General features: G+C 41.2%; 1 protein-coding gene across 4 annotated transcripts; it reads left to right on the top strand.

The window, feature by feature from the left end:
* Positions 1-673: 673 nt before the first annotated feature.
* Positions 674-20,049, top strand: LOC111237542 (radixin-like). 4 transcript variants are annotated; one of them, XM_022766665.1, is made up of 15 exons: positions 674-866; positions 3,096-3,189; positions 10,987-11,070; positions 11,659-11,754; positions 12,424-12,546; positions 12,799-12,950; positions 13,190-13,273; positions 13,614-13,760; positions 15,238-15,334; positions 15,437-15,600; positions 16,149-16,279; positions 16,662-16,822; positions 17,013-17,105; positions 17,306-17,542; positions 18,688-20,049. In XM_022766665.1, exons 2-15 carry the CDS (start codon positions 3,178-3,180, stop codon positions 18,850-18,852), a joined length of 1,746 nt encoding a protein of 581 aa, XP_022622386.1. In that variant the 5' UTR covers positions 674-866; positions 3,096-3,177; the 3' UTR covers positions 18,853-20,049. The 4 variants fall into 4 exon arrangements, with proteins under 4 accessions (XP_022622386.1, XP_022622388.1, XP_022622387.1 ...); XM_022766667.1 differs by lacking the exon at positions 674-866 and adding an exon at positions 917-973; XM_022766666.1 differs by lacking the exon at positions 674-866 and adding an exon at positions 1,111-1,310.
* The last annotated feature ends 248 nt before the right edge of the window (positions 20,050-20,297 follow it).

Raw genomic sequence — 20,297 nt, 5'->3', positions numbered from 1 at the left:
GCTTGCCAGGGGGCCAGGGGAAGGGAGCTCTACATCTGATCTAGTCTATTTGAAAATAGAAAAGATGATACTCCACAATAGTTAATGTCTTGGTGCAAGTGCAATTTGCTTTCAGTTCTGGGGAACTCACGTTAAGTCTAGCACTGGCATTAATCACCCCCCATACATCATATGCCACGATGCATGCCTCATACATACCTTGCATCCACTTCTAGGCTACTGACAGCCATATTGTACATCTCCACAATTAGCTGCGTCAAGTTGACGAAGAAAACTGGAGAGAAGAGGGGAAATAAGGCATTCTCCCTTCACAATAAGAAAATGAAACGCAACATTAATTCAACTTCAAAATGAGCTTTTAATAGGATGATTAGAAAGATGAGAGAAACTGTAGCCACAAAAAATGTTGTTAATTTATGTGTGTCTGTTTTTAGGCAGTAACACAGTTTAATAGACCATAGTAGTGTAAACGATTGCAAAAGGGGATTTTGGGAGGACTACGTTTGCACTTGCAATATTTTTGTACTTGTTTCTTCATAACTGTACTTGTTGTTATTGTTGTGCTGACAGAATTTAGACTACAAAAGACTACAATATCGCCTCGTACGTTTCCGTAAGGCTTTTATTTTTAAAGTTGAGACCGGAAGTCATCGCATTTTATTCAGACTGACTCGACAGTAGCACCCCAAATCGCCTTATGGTTGTTTAGACTTCAACGGTTTTCCTATGTCTATGGGAATTTATCTCGTCAAAAGCACTAGGAGGTAAGGGACGGGAACTACAACAGATTTTTCATCGTGGATATTTTGTCACACCTGAAGATACCAGGCCTTTACATCATTTTAAAGATATACTTCGTCCCCCCGGTGAGTTGCCTCTCCCTAAAAGATGAGCTACTCCTCAAGTTTGATGCAATAGCGGATATCCTCGTGTTCGCGCGATTCTTATTTTATACGACGCAATATAAATGCTGGTTTGTACGAAGTTGTACCTGTAAAAGCACCACAGTGTGCCTTACGTAGTGTTAAGTTACATTTTTGTGGTTGCTTCTCCTTTTTGGTGTCAAATGTGGTGAATTAACGATGGCCAACACGTTAAATGTGCTTTCAAACTTCGTATGTATGAGCGGGGCAAACCCTAGCTAGGCTCGTCCCGTTATGTAGACTACACCCACTATCTTGAAAATGTCAGCCTTTCAACGGGCCACCTTTTGACTTTATGAGCAGCATTTTGGAAAGAAGAGTCGTGGAACAGCTAACACCGTGTTAACCAGGGAAACTCAGGAGTAAAGCCATTTTGACACGTCAAATGTGTGTATTTTTATATTTTTCGTCGTGCAACCCACTGTTGTAGCTAACGCTTTGCCAAGACTGTAACTGTTATTCACTACCATTTGTCTGAATAGTGCTTAAATTGCAACGTAACGGAAGCCAACTCTCGGCGGGTAAATAGACAAGCTAATTGCTTACAAGCTACAAGTGGGCATGTCTTCATTTGGAGTACAAACGCTACGACTCAAACCTTCAGCGGGTATCTTTACAAGTTTTACCTGAACGTCACTATCATTTCTTCAATCTTTGACTGTTTTTATATATATTTAAATATTTAATTATACTCACCTTTCCTTCGTATGATGATAATCTTTGTTACTCCTTCAGCTACCAAAATGGAGTACAGTCCTGTGATAGTTTTGTTGTGGATCCTGTACTTAAAAATATTTAGTGTTGTTTTACCAGACAGCAACAGAGGACATCTGGCTGTTCAACTAGCAGTATTGTATGACAATGTCTATAAATGTGAGGATGGCAGTGACATGTAAAGGATTTTAGGACTTTAAAAAACTAATTAAAACTGCTAGCCCCAGTGACAGAAAGCATCCCAATCGATGACATATAATGATGCAGTTTAGCCTCTAGCAGGTTATGGTGTGTTATCGTTCTGTCTTTTGCTAATAGAAACCTTGTCAACTTTGAGATTGTGATTAGTGTATCTAGGACAGAGCCTAATGCCATCAGACCATGCATATCCAGATCTAATTGATGTGAGGTTTTCACACAACAGAAACTCTTAGTTTCCCTGGGTCATTTCAGGCTCAAATTGCTGTTCAACAAAGCTCATTACCAAATCATTTCAGGCTTGTGTTTCAGGTCAAATATACCTGGTGCTGTGACATATATGTTGCAGAAAATTTGACAGGGAATATGCCAATGAAAGCAGTCCCATGTAGTGATAATTAATCTAAACAATAAGACAATTTGATTTCATCTAGATTTCTTGCTTCCTCCAGTTGTGTGAGCCAGTGTTCAGGGCCTTGTCACTTCTTAACAACAGTAGGTGTGGCTAGAAATCCCAAAGAAAATTATTGATTTATTGATCACATTTTTTTAGTTGCCTTGATATAAGTAATGGGTCTAATTAATGGTGAGCATGCAGTAGTGAGCTGCAATGTGAAATAGATGAAAACTTGTAGCTCAAATATCTGCTAATTTGTGTCAGACTGATCTTTTATTTTGATAAGGTATAACATATGATGATTACAGTATCCCAACACTCACTACATAATTTACTGGCTTTCAGTTTTCTCTTCCACAGAAATTATGTGTATAGTAGTTTCCCCCTACGCACTCTTGCAATAGTTACCATATGTACACTAAGTGGTAACGCTTGTTTGGAATGAATGTAAAACCACTTCTCTGTGCTCCTGGCTGTTTGGGGTGTCTGTGACTTGTAGTCATTAACAGATTTAGGAAAGGGATTTATTTCATTTTTGTTTTTTCTTCTTTATCTTTTTTAGAGTAATCTATCTGTCTGTTCTGATTGTCTTATTTCCTCTCTCCTGAAACTATATTCTGTTAGGCTCTGCTTTATGCTTTTATATTGTCCACACCACTAAATTCAGGCTTTTATTGACAGATCCCTATATATAAATTGTATTTTTAACTGATCATTGATATTAAATGTATTGTTTCTTGTTAGATTGTATAGTTAAAGAGGAAATCCTAAAAACACAAGCACCTGTACTTAGGCAGCTGCTCATATTGTTTCAGTCATGCGTACCATGTGCCTAATGAAAAAATTGTCTGTTTCGCTTTCAGGCCCTGTTATACAAGTGCTTTTGTCGTCCTGTGACGGATTTATCCTCTCAGCTGTTGGGTGTAAGGAGGAGAGGAAGCAAAGATGCCGAAACCGGTAAGACACTGAAAGCTAGATGAGAGTTGGCATAGAAGTGTCAGCTGTTTTTATCATACTGTGTTTTACAGAGATATACAGAAATGCACTACTAAGGAAAAAAAAATGTCATTTAGACTCTGTCCCTACTAATTGAGTCAGATTGTTTGATGGAAAAAATAAAGTTGTAGTGTTATAATTATTAAGCAGTAACTCATCTAGCCCAGGATATGTGATATGAATCAGAAACATGAAAGTTGCTTGTTTGTTCCTGCCTAGGCTGCTTGTATAAACTGACTCTTTAGAAGTACCCTCTAGTTGTCATAATGGTTGGCATTGCACTGCTGCCCCAAGCTACATTTGAGCATTCTGGAAAGTGGCAGTTTCATCCTCATGGCTGCTCCCACTCCTCATACTCCTCTTCCAAGTAAACAACAGCCAGAGTGTGAAGTGTACTGCCTGGCCCACAGGCCTCGCAACTGCAACACTGCTGCCATTGTTGCTTAAAGGGTGGAGAGAATGCCAGAGTCCTGGGATGTGAACAACGCCAAATCAAAACCAATTTGATGCAGTCCCTTCATGGCTGTCTGATTCCCACCGTTGGCATGCTGCTTCTTCATCATATACAGACTCGGGAAGTGGGATATTGCATGTTGCACAGTTAGTGTCACTTTACAGTGAGATGTTGTCTAGCCCACTTGTTACTTTGCTCATACAAAATATGACACAGCTGTTCTGCGTATTTGGCATTCTCAGTTGACCAACCTCTGGTTTACTTAATGAATTTGAAACATGTTGGAAAGATATCAGGGTCAAGTTGCTCAAGCTTACATCAGAAACTTTCCTAGGAACTTGGAACAACAGGCTTCAGGCTCTGCCACAAATGAAGCACATCCCCTGTCTTGTTCTTTCGGTGGTGGGTGTTTTTGTGTGTGTCTGTGTGTAGGAGGGGGGGGGACAGCCAGCCACTGATGTCATCCTCCACTTCCCCCTCTTGTCCCCTGAGTCACCAGGGCACCATCCCAAAAACAGCTCCCAGGACAGCGGAGTGCTGGCCAGTCTGCTGAGAGTGACATCTCTGTCACAGACAATAACTGACAGAGAAAGTACAGCTTGTCGCAGGGAGACACTGACATAATACACAGAGGAAGCAAGAGCAGGGCCTATCAGACATGACCTTCTCTGGGATTGGTGCCAGACCTCAAAACTTTTGGAATTAGGCCTCTTACGTCTCAGTGTCACCACTCATCTGGTATAAGACAGTCGCAAGTTTGAGTAACAAAAGAGTTTGTGGAGCTAGCAGGGATGATACTGAATTTGTTTTGGAGCAGTGCTTTTGTACTAACAATCACAACTTTATAGAATTTTTGTTTCTTCTTTGATAAATGATTAATTAATTATTAAAACTGTGGCAGATTCATTTTCTGTGTGAGCTAATCGCCCAATAATTTCAGCTGTAATGCTGTTTTTTCCAAAGTGGTTTCTTTTGTTCCTGCTACATTTGTTCTCCAGCACTTGAAACAGGAACCGAGCAAAATTTGAATACAGTTTCTTCATAAATTGATTGTATAACTGAAGATTAAATAATTAGGTAGACACTCAAGATTCAGTGCAGCAACATAACACATTCTTCCATTCATAAAACAGGCCATTAAACAGCTGAGCTTTACAGCAACTTGTAAAGAAAACTATCCAGAGTCTAGACAATAGACCTTAGTGTTAGTAGTTTTTAGGATGTGAGCACATGTATAAGGTCAGAAGTGAGTTTTGTGTGGAGCCTTTCATAGTGAGACCTGGAAGGTGCTTTCTTACTGTTGCATGTTGCTAACTTTGACATTGCTGGATTGAGGACTCTTTGTACACTCCCACTTCACCAGTCTATGTGACTTAAATTCAGAGGCAGGGGAAAGTCTTCAGTTTTGTCTGGAAATGTCAGTAACACACTGTTTATCAAGGAGTTGTCCCAAAGCTGCAGCTACTGTGCTTCTCCTTGACCGGTCACATGGCTCCTTGGATGCCATAAGTGCTTAATTGGTTAATATATCATTGGATTTTTTAAAATGATGATTCATTGATCATGCATTAGATAGAAGCATCCCTATCTGAGGGCATCAACATCAACAGTCAATTTTAGGGATTAAATGAACATATTTATACACTTATATGAATTAATGTGCTGTTTCTCTATCTCTTGATATCATATCCCACACCCACTTGACCCCACCCCTTCTGTTTGGTGCCCTCTTTGTGTTAGGAGGCAGGGGAATTATGAGGTGACAGCACCCCACAGGAAGAAGGCCCTCACTGGCTTCCTAGCTTGTGGCTGTTTTCCTGTTTGCTGGAGAGGGGCCCTGCTGTGTATAACGGGGCCCAGTCTGTGTCAACATCCTGTCTCTGTGGAGGCACGGTGAAGAGTGAGGATTATCACCAGACGACCTAGGAGCTGTCAGGGAAAGGAGGAGTCAGAAAGATGAGCATAAAGTTTACGAATACTTGGAAATTGAGAAATAGAAGAGTGGCAAGTAGGAAATTGTTGTAGTTCCCAGGAGATACTCAGCAAGAGTTTTAAGAGGTAGGAAAAGAGTAAGGGTTAAGGTAAGGGAGGAGTTGCAATGTTGGTGCTGGGCAACATTAAAACTCTTGTTTGCCAGTTGTGTTTGACCTTTCACCTCATTTACCACACAAAAGCTAGGTCCACAAGCAAGTAGGGTAAGTATGGCCCTCCTTTTCCCCTTTATTATACCTCGAGTGTGTCTTGTAAAATCACTTGGAGTATTTCAAATCCTGTCTGTACAATAGTCAACTGAGCACGGATAAGTAGGTTTTTTTGTCCTCTTGTGAAATGGGATGCTTCCCACACACATCATTCACCTTCCCTTTCCCCAAAGGATGAATGTTTGTGTTTGTAGGTAGTGGTGATTCTTCCTCTGCTCTCACTCCCCCTTCCATTCCTCCCTCACTCTGAGGCCTGCCTCACCCTGCAGGGGGGGTTAATCAGAGGGACAGACAGCTGCTCAGAGCCCAGCAGGCCAGATTAGCAGCTCTACTGATTGAAGTATGTGTGTGTCTCTCTCTTAAGGCCTCTCTCAGCAAAGCTCCTCTAAACAGCTTACAGTAACTAAACAGCTGCACATTTAACAAGGGGCCTGTCTGAGTGAGAACTCATCTTCACAACTGAAATGGAGAGGAGGATTTAAAAACATCTCAAAATGGCACTTTGACCAAAAAACAAAAAAATGTAAATGAAACAGCCACTGGATTCCACACAACTTGAATACTCAGTGAGATACACATTAGGATTTCACTTTGTTGGCCTCACTTGCTGTGCTATACCACTCACAAGACAATGATAAAGCAGAATCTTATGTCACTTTTACACAGTCAAGGTGGGAATGTGACTTTATTCTTCCCCGCTGTCCTGTATAAGAGGTACGAACATGGAATGGGGGGACATTGTTGCTCTGCCTTTATGTTCTGCCTTTATGCTGGCAGAGGAGATAGTCACAGAGCCGGATCAGCGTCTGTGTAAAGGGCAGAGCGGGCATTGCGGGGACAGGACACCGACGCTGTTGTGTTACACGTCACGCCTCTGATTCCGTGTAAACAAGCAAAGGCGTCATAACGAGGGGTTTTCTTAATGGCAATATAGCAGGACCTGTATATAAAAGGGGCTTTAAACTGGTCCCCACTTTCATGTTAGAGGCTGGATGTCTCTCTGTATGTTAGAAAAAAACAAAGAAAAAACAATAACCCCACAAAAGATTTTGTTCTGCTTTGTCTTCACTTCTTCACGTCTTCGTTGCCTGCTGCTGGGCCTCAGTGTCATGTGACTGGAGATAGATAATGAGCTGTAAACAATGTCCACCAGATGCAGATATGTGGTGATGACCTACTGCGAGACTAGCCAGTGTCAGTGTCAACTGGATGTGTGATTGAGAGAGGGAGTTGGAGAGACAGATATTTTTCCTGCTGCTAATATACACTCTGCAGAAAATACTTATACAGGATGGTGTGGCATAGCACAGTAATTAAACAGAGTGAGACCGAGCCATAAAGCATCTGTTACCATATCTAAATGAGCTGCAAACAGGTATTCAATATGCTTGCAAACACAAAACATGTCGGCAATAAAACTGAAAACTATACTGCAAATGTGATTGCAGAAGAACAGGCTTCTTTTTATTGTCTGCTTCTATAACACTTCAAGTGGACATTGAGATGTATTGGACCTGTGCCACAACTGGAACATGACACGGCCGCGTCAAGTGGACATCCAGTGTTACACTAGTTTTAGGGTTTACCTCTTTCAACAACTTTTAAGGCATGTCAGTTCACATCATGATTCTCCCTAATATGGCAGCAACAAACACACCTGAATTTGTTGGTCATAGACATGCTTTGACCTGCAAAAGAATCTGATAAGTTGTGAAATATGCCTTTGTTTGAACTGTACTGCTGGTCTAACCCTAAGCTTTTGATTTTGAAAGAGATCTGATTGGTCCTCTTAAGAATTGTTATGTTGCCCAGTCAGTGTGTCTCGTGTCACCAGACGGACAGTGTCGTATAAGGACAGGCTTGCAAAAGTCGCTCCTTTGAGACTTCTCAGTTGTCGGTGTATGTGATTAGCCGTGTCAGTGCCTCGGCATGTTGTTGTCCCTCTTCTCCTCCCCCTCTCTTTGCAGGAGAGAGAGGATTAACTGACCGTCTGGTCCATACAGGATTCCACCTCTCTCCTCTCTGTGGGTTGGCTATGTTTTGGCAGAGACGCATACACACATGCAGCACAAAGGCTGGCTCTTTCACAGCTGATTGCTGATGGCAGACGGGCCCCACACAAACACAGAGGAAGAGACATTCAAGGCCGGTCACTTGGAAACCCCAGCTCAGCACTACATTCTCCATAACCACTCCTGTCTCAGAAAGTCAGTGAGGCCACTACTCTTGAAACCAACACAAAGTCTTAATTCATCTGTCAGTGAACCATGAACAGGTTATTTGGAGCTGAAGTGCCTTTTATCTGGGCTTAGTTTGGTGCACTTTTAAGTGTAGTTGGAGATGTTGCCATTAAAGCTGGCTTCATTTATTGTTACTAAATTTGTTGCAGAATCTTCTCACAAAAAGATCTCAGTACTGGTTTTAAGTGCAAGTCTGTTTTGCTAAATTAAGGATCACTGAGGACAAAACACTATGGCAGTGCTCTCCAACCTTTTTAAGCCCAAGGTCCCTGACCTCGGCCTTGAGGAAAGGCAAGATCTACCTACTGAAATGTTGAGAGGACAAAGGCAGCCCAACTTGAGGGCTTGTATTAAAGATACTTGTATTGTAATTGTGCCAGTTTCACCACCAGTGTTATTACATGAGCCCATGACCCCCCTAGCCAAGGCCTGCTGTACCACAGAGTGATAATTCACATAGTCGGGAAGATCAGGGTCATTACGGCACAGTGCTATAAAAGCAACACATATACTCTGCACTGCTTGGGCCCCATCAGTTTTAAACTCATTGTAAATATCCTCACCTCTTGTTCTCGGAACATGTGTAGAATGCAGAATTCTTTTCACAGTCATATTGGGTGTGCAGGACATACGTGGTGTAAAAAATGGGTGGAGGTGTCAGTTCTCATTACCCCTGTTAACCAGTTTTTGGGTTTTGGTTCCTGTTGGTTGAAAGTTATATTTGTTTGTGTAGGCCTGCTGCAGTGGTATGAAATGGGAAGGAATTACTTTTTGTCTGATTGCAGCTTCTGATAGAACCTGGAAAATATAATTGTTGATCCTTGTTGAATATTTTTTCACACTTGTCTGTGTGGGTGACGGTTTGTAATTGAATTAATATTAATCCATAATCTGTTGTTTGTATCTCCATCTAATCAGAGTCAAGTCAAGAGTTCCAAGTTAGCAATAGCTCATGTTCTACTATGTAACAATATCCATAGCATCCTCGTTGAAATGATATTGACAGGGCTGTGTTGTAATAATAAGCCACTAATGTAATTGGATGTCAGTCATTGCTGTTGAGTGCCCAGAGAGCTACATGAAGACTTGCATCCATAAAGCATCCCAGAATCAATTTAAGGAATCATGCTAAAAACTGATCTAGGACTAAAAATGCTCCAACCTCAAAGTAGACCTTGAGTTATTTATGAAGCTTTGTACACGCACTCAGCAGAAAGTAGCAGTTTTCAGGTGAGAGTAACATCACCAAGAACTATAACATAATGACATATTTCCTGTATTGTTATATCGTGCAGTCAACACATTTAAAACATAAAACTTAGTGAAGAACATTTTTTTCTTTGTTAAATGAATCAGTCTACATTTCAACACCTCTTTGAAAGTGTATACGTCTTTCCTGTTATTTGCTTGTTACCCTGATTTCACCTCAGTCTTTTGTTTTTCCACCCCTGCAGATAACTGGCTTATATTTCCCAGACATGGATCAAGCCTTGGTCTTGATGGTGACTTAAAATAAAGGGCCTCTCTGTATGGAATCTGCATTGAGAGACATATTGGCAACAAGCATGCCAGGGAGATTTGGTCTGAAAGAGCACACAATATTTATTTTAATGCAGCAACTAGAGGCAAAATACAATCACTTAGTCACTTAAGATGTAATCTTTTTCTGGGAAGCTGTCCACATTTTCCAACCAAAATAAAGCTCTGCCTTAAGCAGGTTAGGTTGTGAAAATGTGGGTTAAAATTTAGTCCCTTTTTAAAATAATGTTGTATAAATAGTCGGTTGCACATTTCAGTAATAGTGTAGGCGATGCTGGAGTGTTCATGCAAGATGCCTATAGTGTAGAGAAAGTGCTGCAACTTTTATGGGTAATTAGTAAGAGGGAGACAGAGGCAGATACATTGTGGTCAGAGCTCTATGTGGCAGGGGGGGGGGTCCAGCTATATGCTGCATAGACACAAGTTTCTTGGATTATTCATTGCATTGAGAGACAGAGAGAGGGATGAAAGCAGTAGACGTTGAAGAAATAAAGAGGGGAGAAAGGGAAATGCAAAGTAAGCGTTCCTGAGGTTTTGTGTATAATTGGAAAAGGAAGGTTTCATTGCCTCGGTTTCTTCTTTCTGTTTCCCTTTTCCTTTTCCTTCTTTTTTGTATAGCTGGCTCATCGACAGTAACATCGCTGTAACTTAATCTTAAAAAGAGCACACCCTAGATCATCTCTCTTACTTCCTGTTGCGCTCTATCTCCCCCGTGCATTTTTTTTCTTTTTTCATTCCTCTTGCGCTCTTGCTAAACTTTGTGCTTTTGCACTCTGCCGCTCATACTGTGTCTCGTCTTTCTCTGTACCATGTACACTCTTCTCGAGTTGTTAACCACCACTGAGGCAACGTGTAGCTCAGTGTGTATGTAGGTGTGGGAGGAAGGATGTGAGATGCTTGGGAGGTCAGGCCCGCTCTGTTCTGTGCCATCAGCTGCTGCTAGGCCTACTGCCAGTGCTCCTCAACAGAGCACAGCCAATGACTGAGTGTTATCCTCTGCTCCACCCCAACAAAGGTCCTTGAGTAGTAGGCTGCCTTGAAAGGTGGGGCTTGCTCTCACTGGCAGAGTAATATTGAAAGAGAAAAGGGAGACAATAATTTATACAGGGTCTTTACTATACACGGTCTTAACTGAACTTATGTCTTGTCGGTTGTGTTGGTACATGCATGCTATGGCCACATCCTACAGTATATTATGTTTAACATTAATTAAGCTACAAAAAAGCTTCAAGCTGCTTCACAATAATCCTGAAAATGGTTGCCCATGGCAAGTCAAAATCTTTGCCTGTGTAAATGTAAACTTCTTGTTGTGTTTGTTTTCCAGATCAATGTCCGTGTTACCACCATGGATGCAGAGCTGGAGTTTGCCATCCAACCGAATACCACAGGAAAACAGCTCTTTGACCAGGTGAGCATGAGTGACACAACCACAAATCATTTTTATATTCAGTAATGGATTGTAACAGACATTTTTTTCGCTGTCTAAAAGGAAGCAGAGATTTAGTATTGAAGCACTAGGCATGACCCACTCAATGTCAAGCTGTAAAAAGGAAATGTTTTCTGTTACTGTACAAATTCACTTGCTTTATAGCCACCAGTGATAATCAATAAGTAATAAGCACTGGATGTCAATTTATTTTCTGTTTTGGGTTGAAAAGTAATCAGCTGGGTGTCTTGTGAAATACTGGAGGCACACTTTTCAATTGGTAGAGGCTGCCAGCGTTGTTGGTTAGCAACTCATTTATTGTGATGATCACATGCTAAAATTATGCATGTAGGCAGTAGTTTAAGATGTTTTCTGCATAACCATGATGTTGTATCATTATTCACTCCCGATGACCTTTGTGGAATGTCACCACCGTCTCTCTTTTCTTCTATTTCCTGTCTGTCTACACTGTCAGCTGTCAAATAAAGGCAAAACTGCCATGAAGTTGAGTTTTAAACTGATGCTTGGTGATGATGTAGGAATTCAGATTTAATTTTGTTTGGTTCTCAGGTGGTGAAGACAGTGGGTCTGAGGGAGGTCTGGTTCTTTGGACTACAGTATGTGGACAGTAAAGGCTATATCACCTGGCTCAAACTCAACAAGAAGGTGAGTCTCACTTCACTTTAATCCCCTCCTTTTGTCATAACCATCAAAACACACGTAGCTGTTCTTTCATTCTTCCATTTTGTTTGTCGGGAACCAGTGCCAGTGTCTGTTGTTTGTCTAGGATTGGCCTAGAAATTCTGCTGTGGTTTGGTGCCTCAGATGTGCTCCTATAACAGGCTTCCTCTCTCACTCGGGCCAACAAACCCTCCAGCATTAACCCCACTATTACAGTGTGTCTGTGTGTTTCCGAGTATGCGTGATAGAAAATTCCCCTCAAACTGTTTGTGTGCGTGTGTGTGTGTGCGCGTGCGTGCGTGTGCATGCGTGTGCGAGAGAGAGGGAGTAAGAACGAGAGAAAGACAGACAGAGACTGCAGAAAAATGTGATGAAAAATTCCCCTTGCACTGACGTATGAAACCAGTGTGTTTATGGGCTCAGATGTGCGTGTGTTGAAGCACCGCAGCCAGTGTGGACCAGTACCGGACATGCATGCAGTAATTTAAAAATCTGTAATGAGCTAATAGTTATTGGTCTATTTTATTATGGATTAAATATATATTTAATTTCAAAATATCCCACCGTGCCACTCACTGAGATGTAACTATGACACAAAGATTATGATCTGCTGATGGATGGATGGATGAAGATGCTGTTGTCTTTATTTTTCAGGTGACCCAGCAGGACGTGAAGAAAGAGAACCCTCTACAGTTTAAGTTCAGAGCCAAATTCTTCCCCGAAGATGTCTCAGAGGAGCTAATCCAGGAGATCACCCAGAGACTCTTCTTCCTCCAGGTATCAAGTCACTCACTAAATCAAGTTTTCATCCAAATGTAGAGCAAATTGTAACAAAGTTTCCAAAAAATCTTGAGGGGAAAAATGCTAATTAATGCGTGTTTCCATTCAACAAATATTTAGTTCTCCCTGTGTAATTGGCATAAGCTGGCCACACTTTGTTAAACTATTAACTGAACTGATAAGTATTTGAAAAGAAAGGAGAGTGTTGAATAAATGTAATAACTCCTTTACTCCTTCCCATTCCTCCAGGTGAAGGAGGCGATCCTGAACGATGAGAACTACTGTCCTCCAGAGACAGCTGTGTTACTGGCATCATACGCTGTCCAAGCCAAGTATGGAGACTACAACAAAGATGTCCACAAGCCCGGCTACCTTACCCATGATAGACTGCTGCCTCAGAGGTACACACACAAAATATGTCACAACCTACACTGTATGGCTCTGGTGTGACCGGACTGCTGCCTGCTGTGGGAGGTGCCTCCTCAGCTTTCACACAGCAGATCTCTCCAAACCTGGAATATGTCTCCTTCCCTGTTAGAATCATCTATGATTTCCTCCACAGGAAACAATTCTGTGCCGATCGACATTCCTTCAGGTGAAAGTCATTTCATTGTGTGTGTGTGTGTGTGTTTATGTACAGAGTCCTGGAGCAACACAAGCTGACCAAGGAGCAGTGGGAGGACAGGATACAGACTTGGCACGAAGAACACAGAGGAATGCTCAGGTGTGTCAAACTTTCCTCATCACATTCTCCACTTGAAACCTCTTGAGAGAGACAAACATTTTATCTGTGATTGTACTTGTTATGGACTTGTAATATCATGTTAGGATGTGGAAGTACGTCATCGTCTGTGCAGTTACTGTCTGTTGAGGGCTGAACAATGCCCAAAGTTTCTTTGGACCTACCTTAAGTTGGAATGTGTGATTTGATTGTATGATACTGTGGCCATTTCTTTTAAAAATCAAAATCAAATTCACACAGATTAATTTCTCTTTTACAGATATGATAATGTTTCTTAAAAAATGTGCAAAACCTTCCAACTCTTGTGTTTCCTCTTCTTTAGAGAGGACTCGATGATGGAGTATCTAAAAATCGCCCAGGACTTGGAGATGTACGGCGTCAACTACTTTGAGATCAAAAACAAGAAGGGCACACAGCTGTGGCTGGGCGTGGATGCCCTAGGCCTCAACATCTATGAACACGAAGACAAGTAAGGCACAGACACACAAATAGATTTGCTGGGTTCACTTACAAAATCAGTGATGTGTCAAAACATATATGTGTGTGTCTACGTGTGTATGTATATATATATATATATAGATAGATAGATAGATAGATAGATAGATAGATAGATAGATAAATTCAGATAGCATTTGGTTTCCCGAAATAGATGTGCTATGTTTAAGTACAAATCCCATCACATATAGATGCATTCTTGCAAGGGGCTCAGAGCAGTGGTTTGTGGTTGGTTACTAAACAGCAGCAGACTGAAGAGAGTAGATTTGAGGCCAGTGATACATAATGTCACAATCACAACTGCTGGTACATGTGTGTCAACGCATGTCGTCATAATGATGTCTGTTACAGCTGCTGTTATACAAGATCAAAACCAAAGCCTTGTGTGATGTTAGTGTCCATATAACATGAAAAAAGACTTGCAGATCTTGTATAAACTTGTAATCTCTACGATCAGTTCTTAGCCCAGAGCAAGAGGCAACTTTTACATGGTTATGTCACAGAGTGAGGGTGGGTGTGTTGCTTTAATTTCAGCATAAAATGAGTGGAAGATCATGAACACGTAAACACACCTTTCTGCTTGTATCTGTCGGTCTCATATTGATATTTTTGGAATTTTTTTTTTTCATTTACTATATTTTAATTTCACACATATATATTAGCCATCCAAACCAGTTGGCAATTGATTCAAATACCCAATAGACAGATAATTCTGTGCATTCTGTGCAGGATCTTCTCAGAGCTGATCTTGCAATTATTGTCAACACAGCATGATCCACAAGTTGTTTTTTAAGTGGGAACACTCAGTACTAACAAAACTTGTCTCGTCTCTCTCTTGTGGGTAAACAATGTAATGAGGACACTTTTTCAAAATAACAAAACAAATCTTTCGAACTATATTGCATTTTCTTGTTATTTGATATTAACGTCTCACATAAACAAGCTGTAATATGTTCTGGCTTAGTAAAGGACTCGCAATACATAATCTCCAACAAGGTTAGATATTTTTAGTAATGAGGGAGAGGTGGAGAAAGGAAGACTGTGTCTGTCCATTGTAGGAGAGTCTTTCCTGGTCAGAGATTTTTTCCGTTTGTGGAAGAAAGGATAGATTTAATCACAACTCCTGTAGCATTTCCTCTCACTGTCTCTCTGCTTTGCCCTTCCTGTCTGTTATCTTGGGTCATCACAACTGCTGTCCTTCCTTGTGTCTCTCCCTTGTCCAGGTGACAAGGGAGAGACACAAGGAATAGCTTTTTTTTTACTCCTTTCTTTCTCTTTCTTTCTATTTGATCAGAGAACACCAACTTTTGTGTCAAATCTTTGCAGGAGGTGATATTTTGAGTTTGGCTGGCTGAATTTGTAAAATCCTGTTCTGTGTCTCGTCATGTGAGTGGGATGCAAGTTCAAATGTTAAAAGTGCACACCATTAACCACAATTTAATGTTTCCCAGGTTGACACCAAAGATTGGCTTCCCTTGGAGTGAGATCAGAAACATCTCTTTCAATGACAAGAAGTTTGTCATTAAACCAATTGACAAGAAAGCACCTGTGAGTGTCAGATTCATAAGAACTATAGACTTTCTGCTTTATTTATAGAGAACATTTCCTTCTTCACATTTAAGGATATATTTTTTACCTTTCCCTTTGTAGGACTTTGTGTTTTATGCCCCACGTCTGCGCATCAACAAGCGTATCTTGGCATTGTGTATGGGCAACCACGAGTTGTATATGAGGAGGAGGAAGCCCGATACCATTGAGGTGCAGCAGATGAAGGCTCAGGCCCGGGAGGAGAAGCACCACAAGCAGATGGAGAGGTACCGCAGAAGAACACTCACAACCACCTTTACATTTTAAATATATATAATTAAAAGCCTTCTGCAAAAGAAATTGCATAAGTGTTTCTAAGCAATATATTTCCTGTTCAGAATGTTTGAACTAATACGTGTGTAAAGCTAATATCTGATAACTTAGCTTATTATAGTTCAGGACAATCACTCCCCATTTCATCGACTCAAATACATAAATGCATGCACAAAATTTCTATTTGATAATTGTGAATGAAATAGATTTAACAGACAGATTTAAGTTTATGAGGCAGCTTGTTCACTAAAAGAAACTGCTTGTAAAGGTAAGCAGATGGTAGAGCTTCTACACTAGAGGGCAGTCTTGCCTCTTTTACGCAGCTGCTCTGAGGGAGGAGTGCCTGGTTATTTCATGTCGTTAAAGGTGCTGCAGCTCAGCTCGGCTTTATTTAAGAGTGTTGATATGTTGGGTTTCTCTGTATTTGTAACTTTTATGGTAAAATGTCTCTAACTCATAAATGCTCAAGTAATATGAAATATGTACTTACAAAACTTTTCAGGGCCCAGCTGGAGAATGAGAAAAAGAAGCGGGAGCATGCAGAGAAAGAGAAGGAAAGGATAGAGCGTGAGAAAGAAGAGCTCATGGAGAGGCTAAGGCAGATTGAAGAGCAGACGATGACAGCTCAGAAAGGTACCTGTTTTTCTTGTTATCCATCCATCTGTTCACTTACCTTTGATGGCTCCCTCTTCCTTCTTTCTATCCGTCAAATAGCCATAACTCTTTCATTCCCCTGGTTGTGTTAACTGCTACTTTATTTGTACTGTTTTTATTTAAGAGAAACCATATCTAATTCTATATTTAGCATAATTGTACAGTAGCCCCTGTACAACTGATACAACAACATAATAAACAAATCAAACTTTATGTATGCTCAGATTCACCTGCCTGAATCAGCAGTATTTGACTTCACCTGATAATACCAGCCGATCTCATAGGTTTGAAGTTCAAATGTGTAGAAAATTAAGTTAAAGGAGAAATTGTATGTATTGTTTGTTTTTGTGCCTTTCCACAGAGCTTGAGGAACAGACTCGCCGGGCAATGGAGCTGGAGCAGGAGAGAAAGAGAGCGAGAGAGGAGGCGGAGAGGCTGGAGAGAGAGAGGCAAATGGCCGAGGAGGCAAAGTCAGAGCTGGCCAAACAGGCTGAAGACCAGCAAAAGAACCAGGAGCAACTGGTATGTGTGTGTTTGATGGTGTGAGACATTCCAAGCTGTGCATATTAAATAGTTTAAGTTTTTGTGCACACAAGCCTCTGTACTCTGCAGGATTATTCAAGGGGATTGTGTAAAGTATATTCCATTTCTCTGTAAGGTCTTTTGAGTATTTGAATGTATGTGTGACAGTAGGATCTTTGTTTCATCCCAGGCTGCTGAACTGGCTGAATTCACAGCCAAGATCGCTCTCCTGGAAGACGCCAAAAGGAAGAAAGAAGATGAGGCCACAGAATGGCAGCACAAGGTACAGCACTCCTGTCTCTCCAACCCAATATAGGCAAACATTGTTTTTATTGTGTAATCTGAGCTCAAAAATTAGAGTAACATGCAAACACTTAGAACTGCATTGGTGCCTTCATCCACTCTGATAGTGACTTAAAACTATTCAGACCCTCTGCACTGTCGCTGTCTTACACTCTCCCTCTCTGTGTCCCCCTCCTGCAGGCTCTGTCGGCCCAGGAGGACTTGGAGAAGACCAAGGAGGAACTGAAGACTGCAATGACAGTGGTGCCAGCGCCTCCTGGCGGCCATGCTGAGAGCGAGCATGACGAGCAGGACGAGAACCACGCAGAAGCCAGCGCCGAGCTGTCCAACGAGGGCGTCAGCCAGCTGGACCTCCGCAGTGAAGAGGAGCGCATCACTGAAGCCCAGAAGAACGAGAGGGTCAAGCAACAGCTGCAGGTGAGAGCGAGGGGAGAAAACCTTTTGGACAGGGATGGAAAATGGTGTCCTGAGGGCCAAATTAGACTCCCAGTGAAGTCTGAAATATTCAGTTTAAGGGCTACATCAAAACTTTTGACATGGTTTTGACAATATAAAATTCTTTGACAAAATGATAATGAGCGTGGGAGCTACCTTTCCCAATGTCAAATTCACTTTCTCACTTAATATCAAGTTCATGAAAATTACATGAATATACATCTAATAAATGACGCCTCCAAGTGGAGAGTGACGTTGCGTTGAAATGACATCTAAAACTTCCCAGATGAGTAAAAACTTTCGAATAAAGTCACTTCTATTACATTAAACAATATCTTTCTGATCCACACAAAAATTCAGTTTATTAGTTTTAAGCAAAAGACTCAATCAAAAGTCTCGCAAACACAATAACAATGAGATTATATTATTTTCTAACAGCAGTTTTGTTGCAAAGAAGAAACACCAGCCAGGCATTGGCAAATAAGGGTAAGATAAGGCATACATCTCTGTCCATTCTTCTTTAAACTCCTGCTTTTAACAGGAGTAAATGTGCTGGCTTAGACTGTAGCCTGGCTTTAAAGCAGACCTACTGGTAATTAATTGATCAAACTGATGATATTAAATCACTTCATATCTTTCACAACTTTAAGCATGTTACAAAGGCTGTAGAGCTAAACCGGGCTACTGTATAGGCCAGGACTTACACTGAAGCTATGGCAAGAAGAATTCAGACATGAACCAAACAGTTTTATAAATCAAGAATTTAAAAGAAAATTCACACACTGGCCTGTGTGTCCACTGCACCTGTAAGTCAGCACTGAAAGATAATGCTGAAAAACACTGGCCCGTGGCCAAACCTGACATATTGACACACAGGTAGCCAGAGGCTGTAGATTAGTGGCTTTGCGTCAATCAGATGTTTATTTTTAAAATGATTAAGGCGTATTTTCCCCGTTTTTCTCATCCGCTCCTGTGTTCTTTTTCGCGTACTTGTCCGCAACTTGTGTGCCCCTTCATCCCACTGTTGTTTTTCCTTTCTTTTTTTATTTTTTCTTTGCTTCTTTTCTCTGTCTTCTCTTTTTCTCTCCTCATCAACCTCTTATCCTTTCTTCTATTTGTTCACTCAGACATTAAGTTCAGAGTTGGCCGAGGCCAGAGATGAAACCAAGAAGACACAGAATGACGTGCTTCACGCCGAGAATGTTAAAGCAGGCCGAGACAAATACAAAACGCTGCGCCAGATCCGACAAGGCAACACGAAGCAGCGCATCGATGAATTTGAGTCCATGTGAGAACAGCGCCTCTCCCTCCTCGGCCCGCTTTGCCTCAGGAGTACGTGTTTCCGAACTTTCCCCTCAGCGGCTGCTCAATTTTCATGGACAACAGATGCTGCCGTCCTTGTTATCCCAATGAGTGCCCCTCAACAAACCCCAAGCAATCTTGAGAAATAATCTTATCAAACTTTGCCAAAGTCCTGCCCCACATCTCCACTCTGAAAGTTTGAAAATCGCTCTGATACAGAGCTGCTTACATGCCACTTTGAACAAGCAAATATTGTCAAACTGCAGAGGTCATCTTTAATCCACAGGGGAAAAGAGAAACTGTAAAACCAAAATGGAAGCAATTGGATTTTTTTATTTTGAGCAAACATGGCCATAGAAAGCTGCTTTTGTTGTGTTTTTTTGTTTGCTTAATGACTTATATGCAAAGCTTTAGTATGATTCCATGTCTTCAGTTAAAGTAACCTGTCCTCTCCTTGTTTTTAAGTTCTTTTCCTCTGCTTTTGTTTGACTCGTTTTATTGATGATGCCCTTCTTTTTAGTTGTCTGTCGAACACAATGAGGAGTTTGGGAATAAATGAGGTCACTATTTTCATTCAGTGTCAAAGCGCTGCTATGTTACATCAGGTCACAACATTTCACATGCTAAATATGCTAGTTCTCTTAGCATCTGTAAGTCATTAGAAAGCTGAGCTGAGATCATTTCACTCTATTCAGCCAATTCAAACTATTGTTTTAATTTCACATTAATAGGTTTATATAAAATGACACTGCAGTATTTTAATAGTTTCATTTGAGGCTAAATATCAAGAATAGCAACATTTTCTGATTTTGATGAAAATCCATTGTGTGAAGTGAATTGACCCTTGTAGGGAAAAGAGCCACCCAACTTGAACGAATGTAGCACAGGTAACAAAGGGAAAGTGTTTTACATGCAGAGGTGGTAGGACAGCATGTAATGAGCTTGTGCCACTGAGCTATCGCCCCTCGAGCTTGAAAGTGTTATGAAGATAAGCTAAGATAAGCGTGTGTGTATGTGTGTTTTCCAGTTGCATCCTAGTGTTTCATTCCCAGTCACCATAGATGGTTTTCTCTGCCTACCAGCTCACAAAGGAGCGCAGGGTATTAAATGGACAGACAGAACAGACAGATGAGTAATGTGTCCGAGCTGTTTGTCTGTTTGTCCAAATGTATGAGTGTTAGTATCTGTGTGTGAGTGTGTGAGTGAGTGAGAGAGAGAGGAGAGAGAGGGTGTACATGAGTGTGTGTGTGGAGGTGTGGAAGCTGAGGCCTGGCACCTTTCTGGCTGGGGAGCTTATGAAAACATCAGTCCTCCAACCGGGACAAATCTCTACCTCAGTAATGTTAGCAGTGGTGACTGACAGTCAAACACTCAGGGTGTAACCCCCCCACCCCTCCTTTTCCAAAAAATAAGATTTTACTTGGTCGCTGTTACA

This window comes from Seriola dumerili, unplaced genomic scaffold (assembly GCF_002260705.1).
Source record: "Seriola dumerili isolate Sdu_G_001 unplaced genomic scaffold, Sdu_1.0 BDQW01000998.1, whole genome shotgun sequence".
In the NCBI taxonomy this organism is placed as follows: domain Eukaryota; kingdom Metazoa; phylum Chordata; class Actinopteri; order Carangiformes; family Carangidae; genus Seriola; species Seriola dumerili.
The sequence above is the reverse complement of the archived record's forward strand: the minus strand, read 5'-3'. Positions and strand labels throughout refer to the sequence as shown.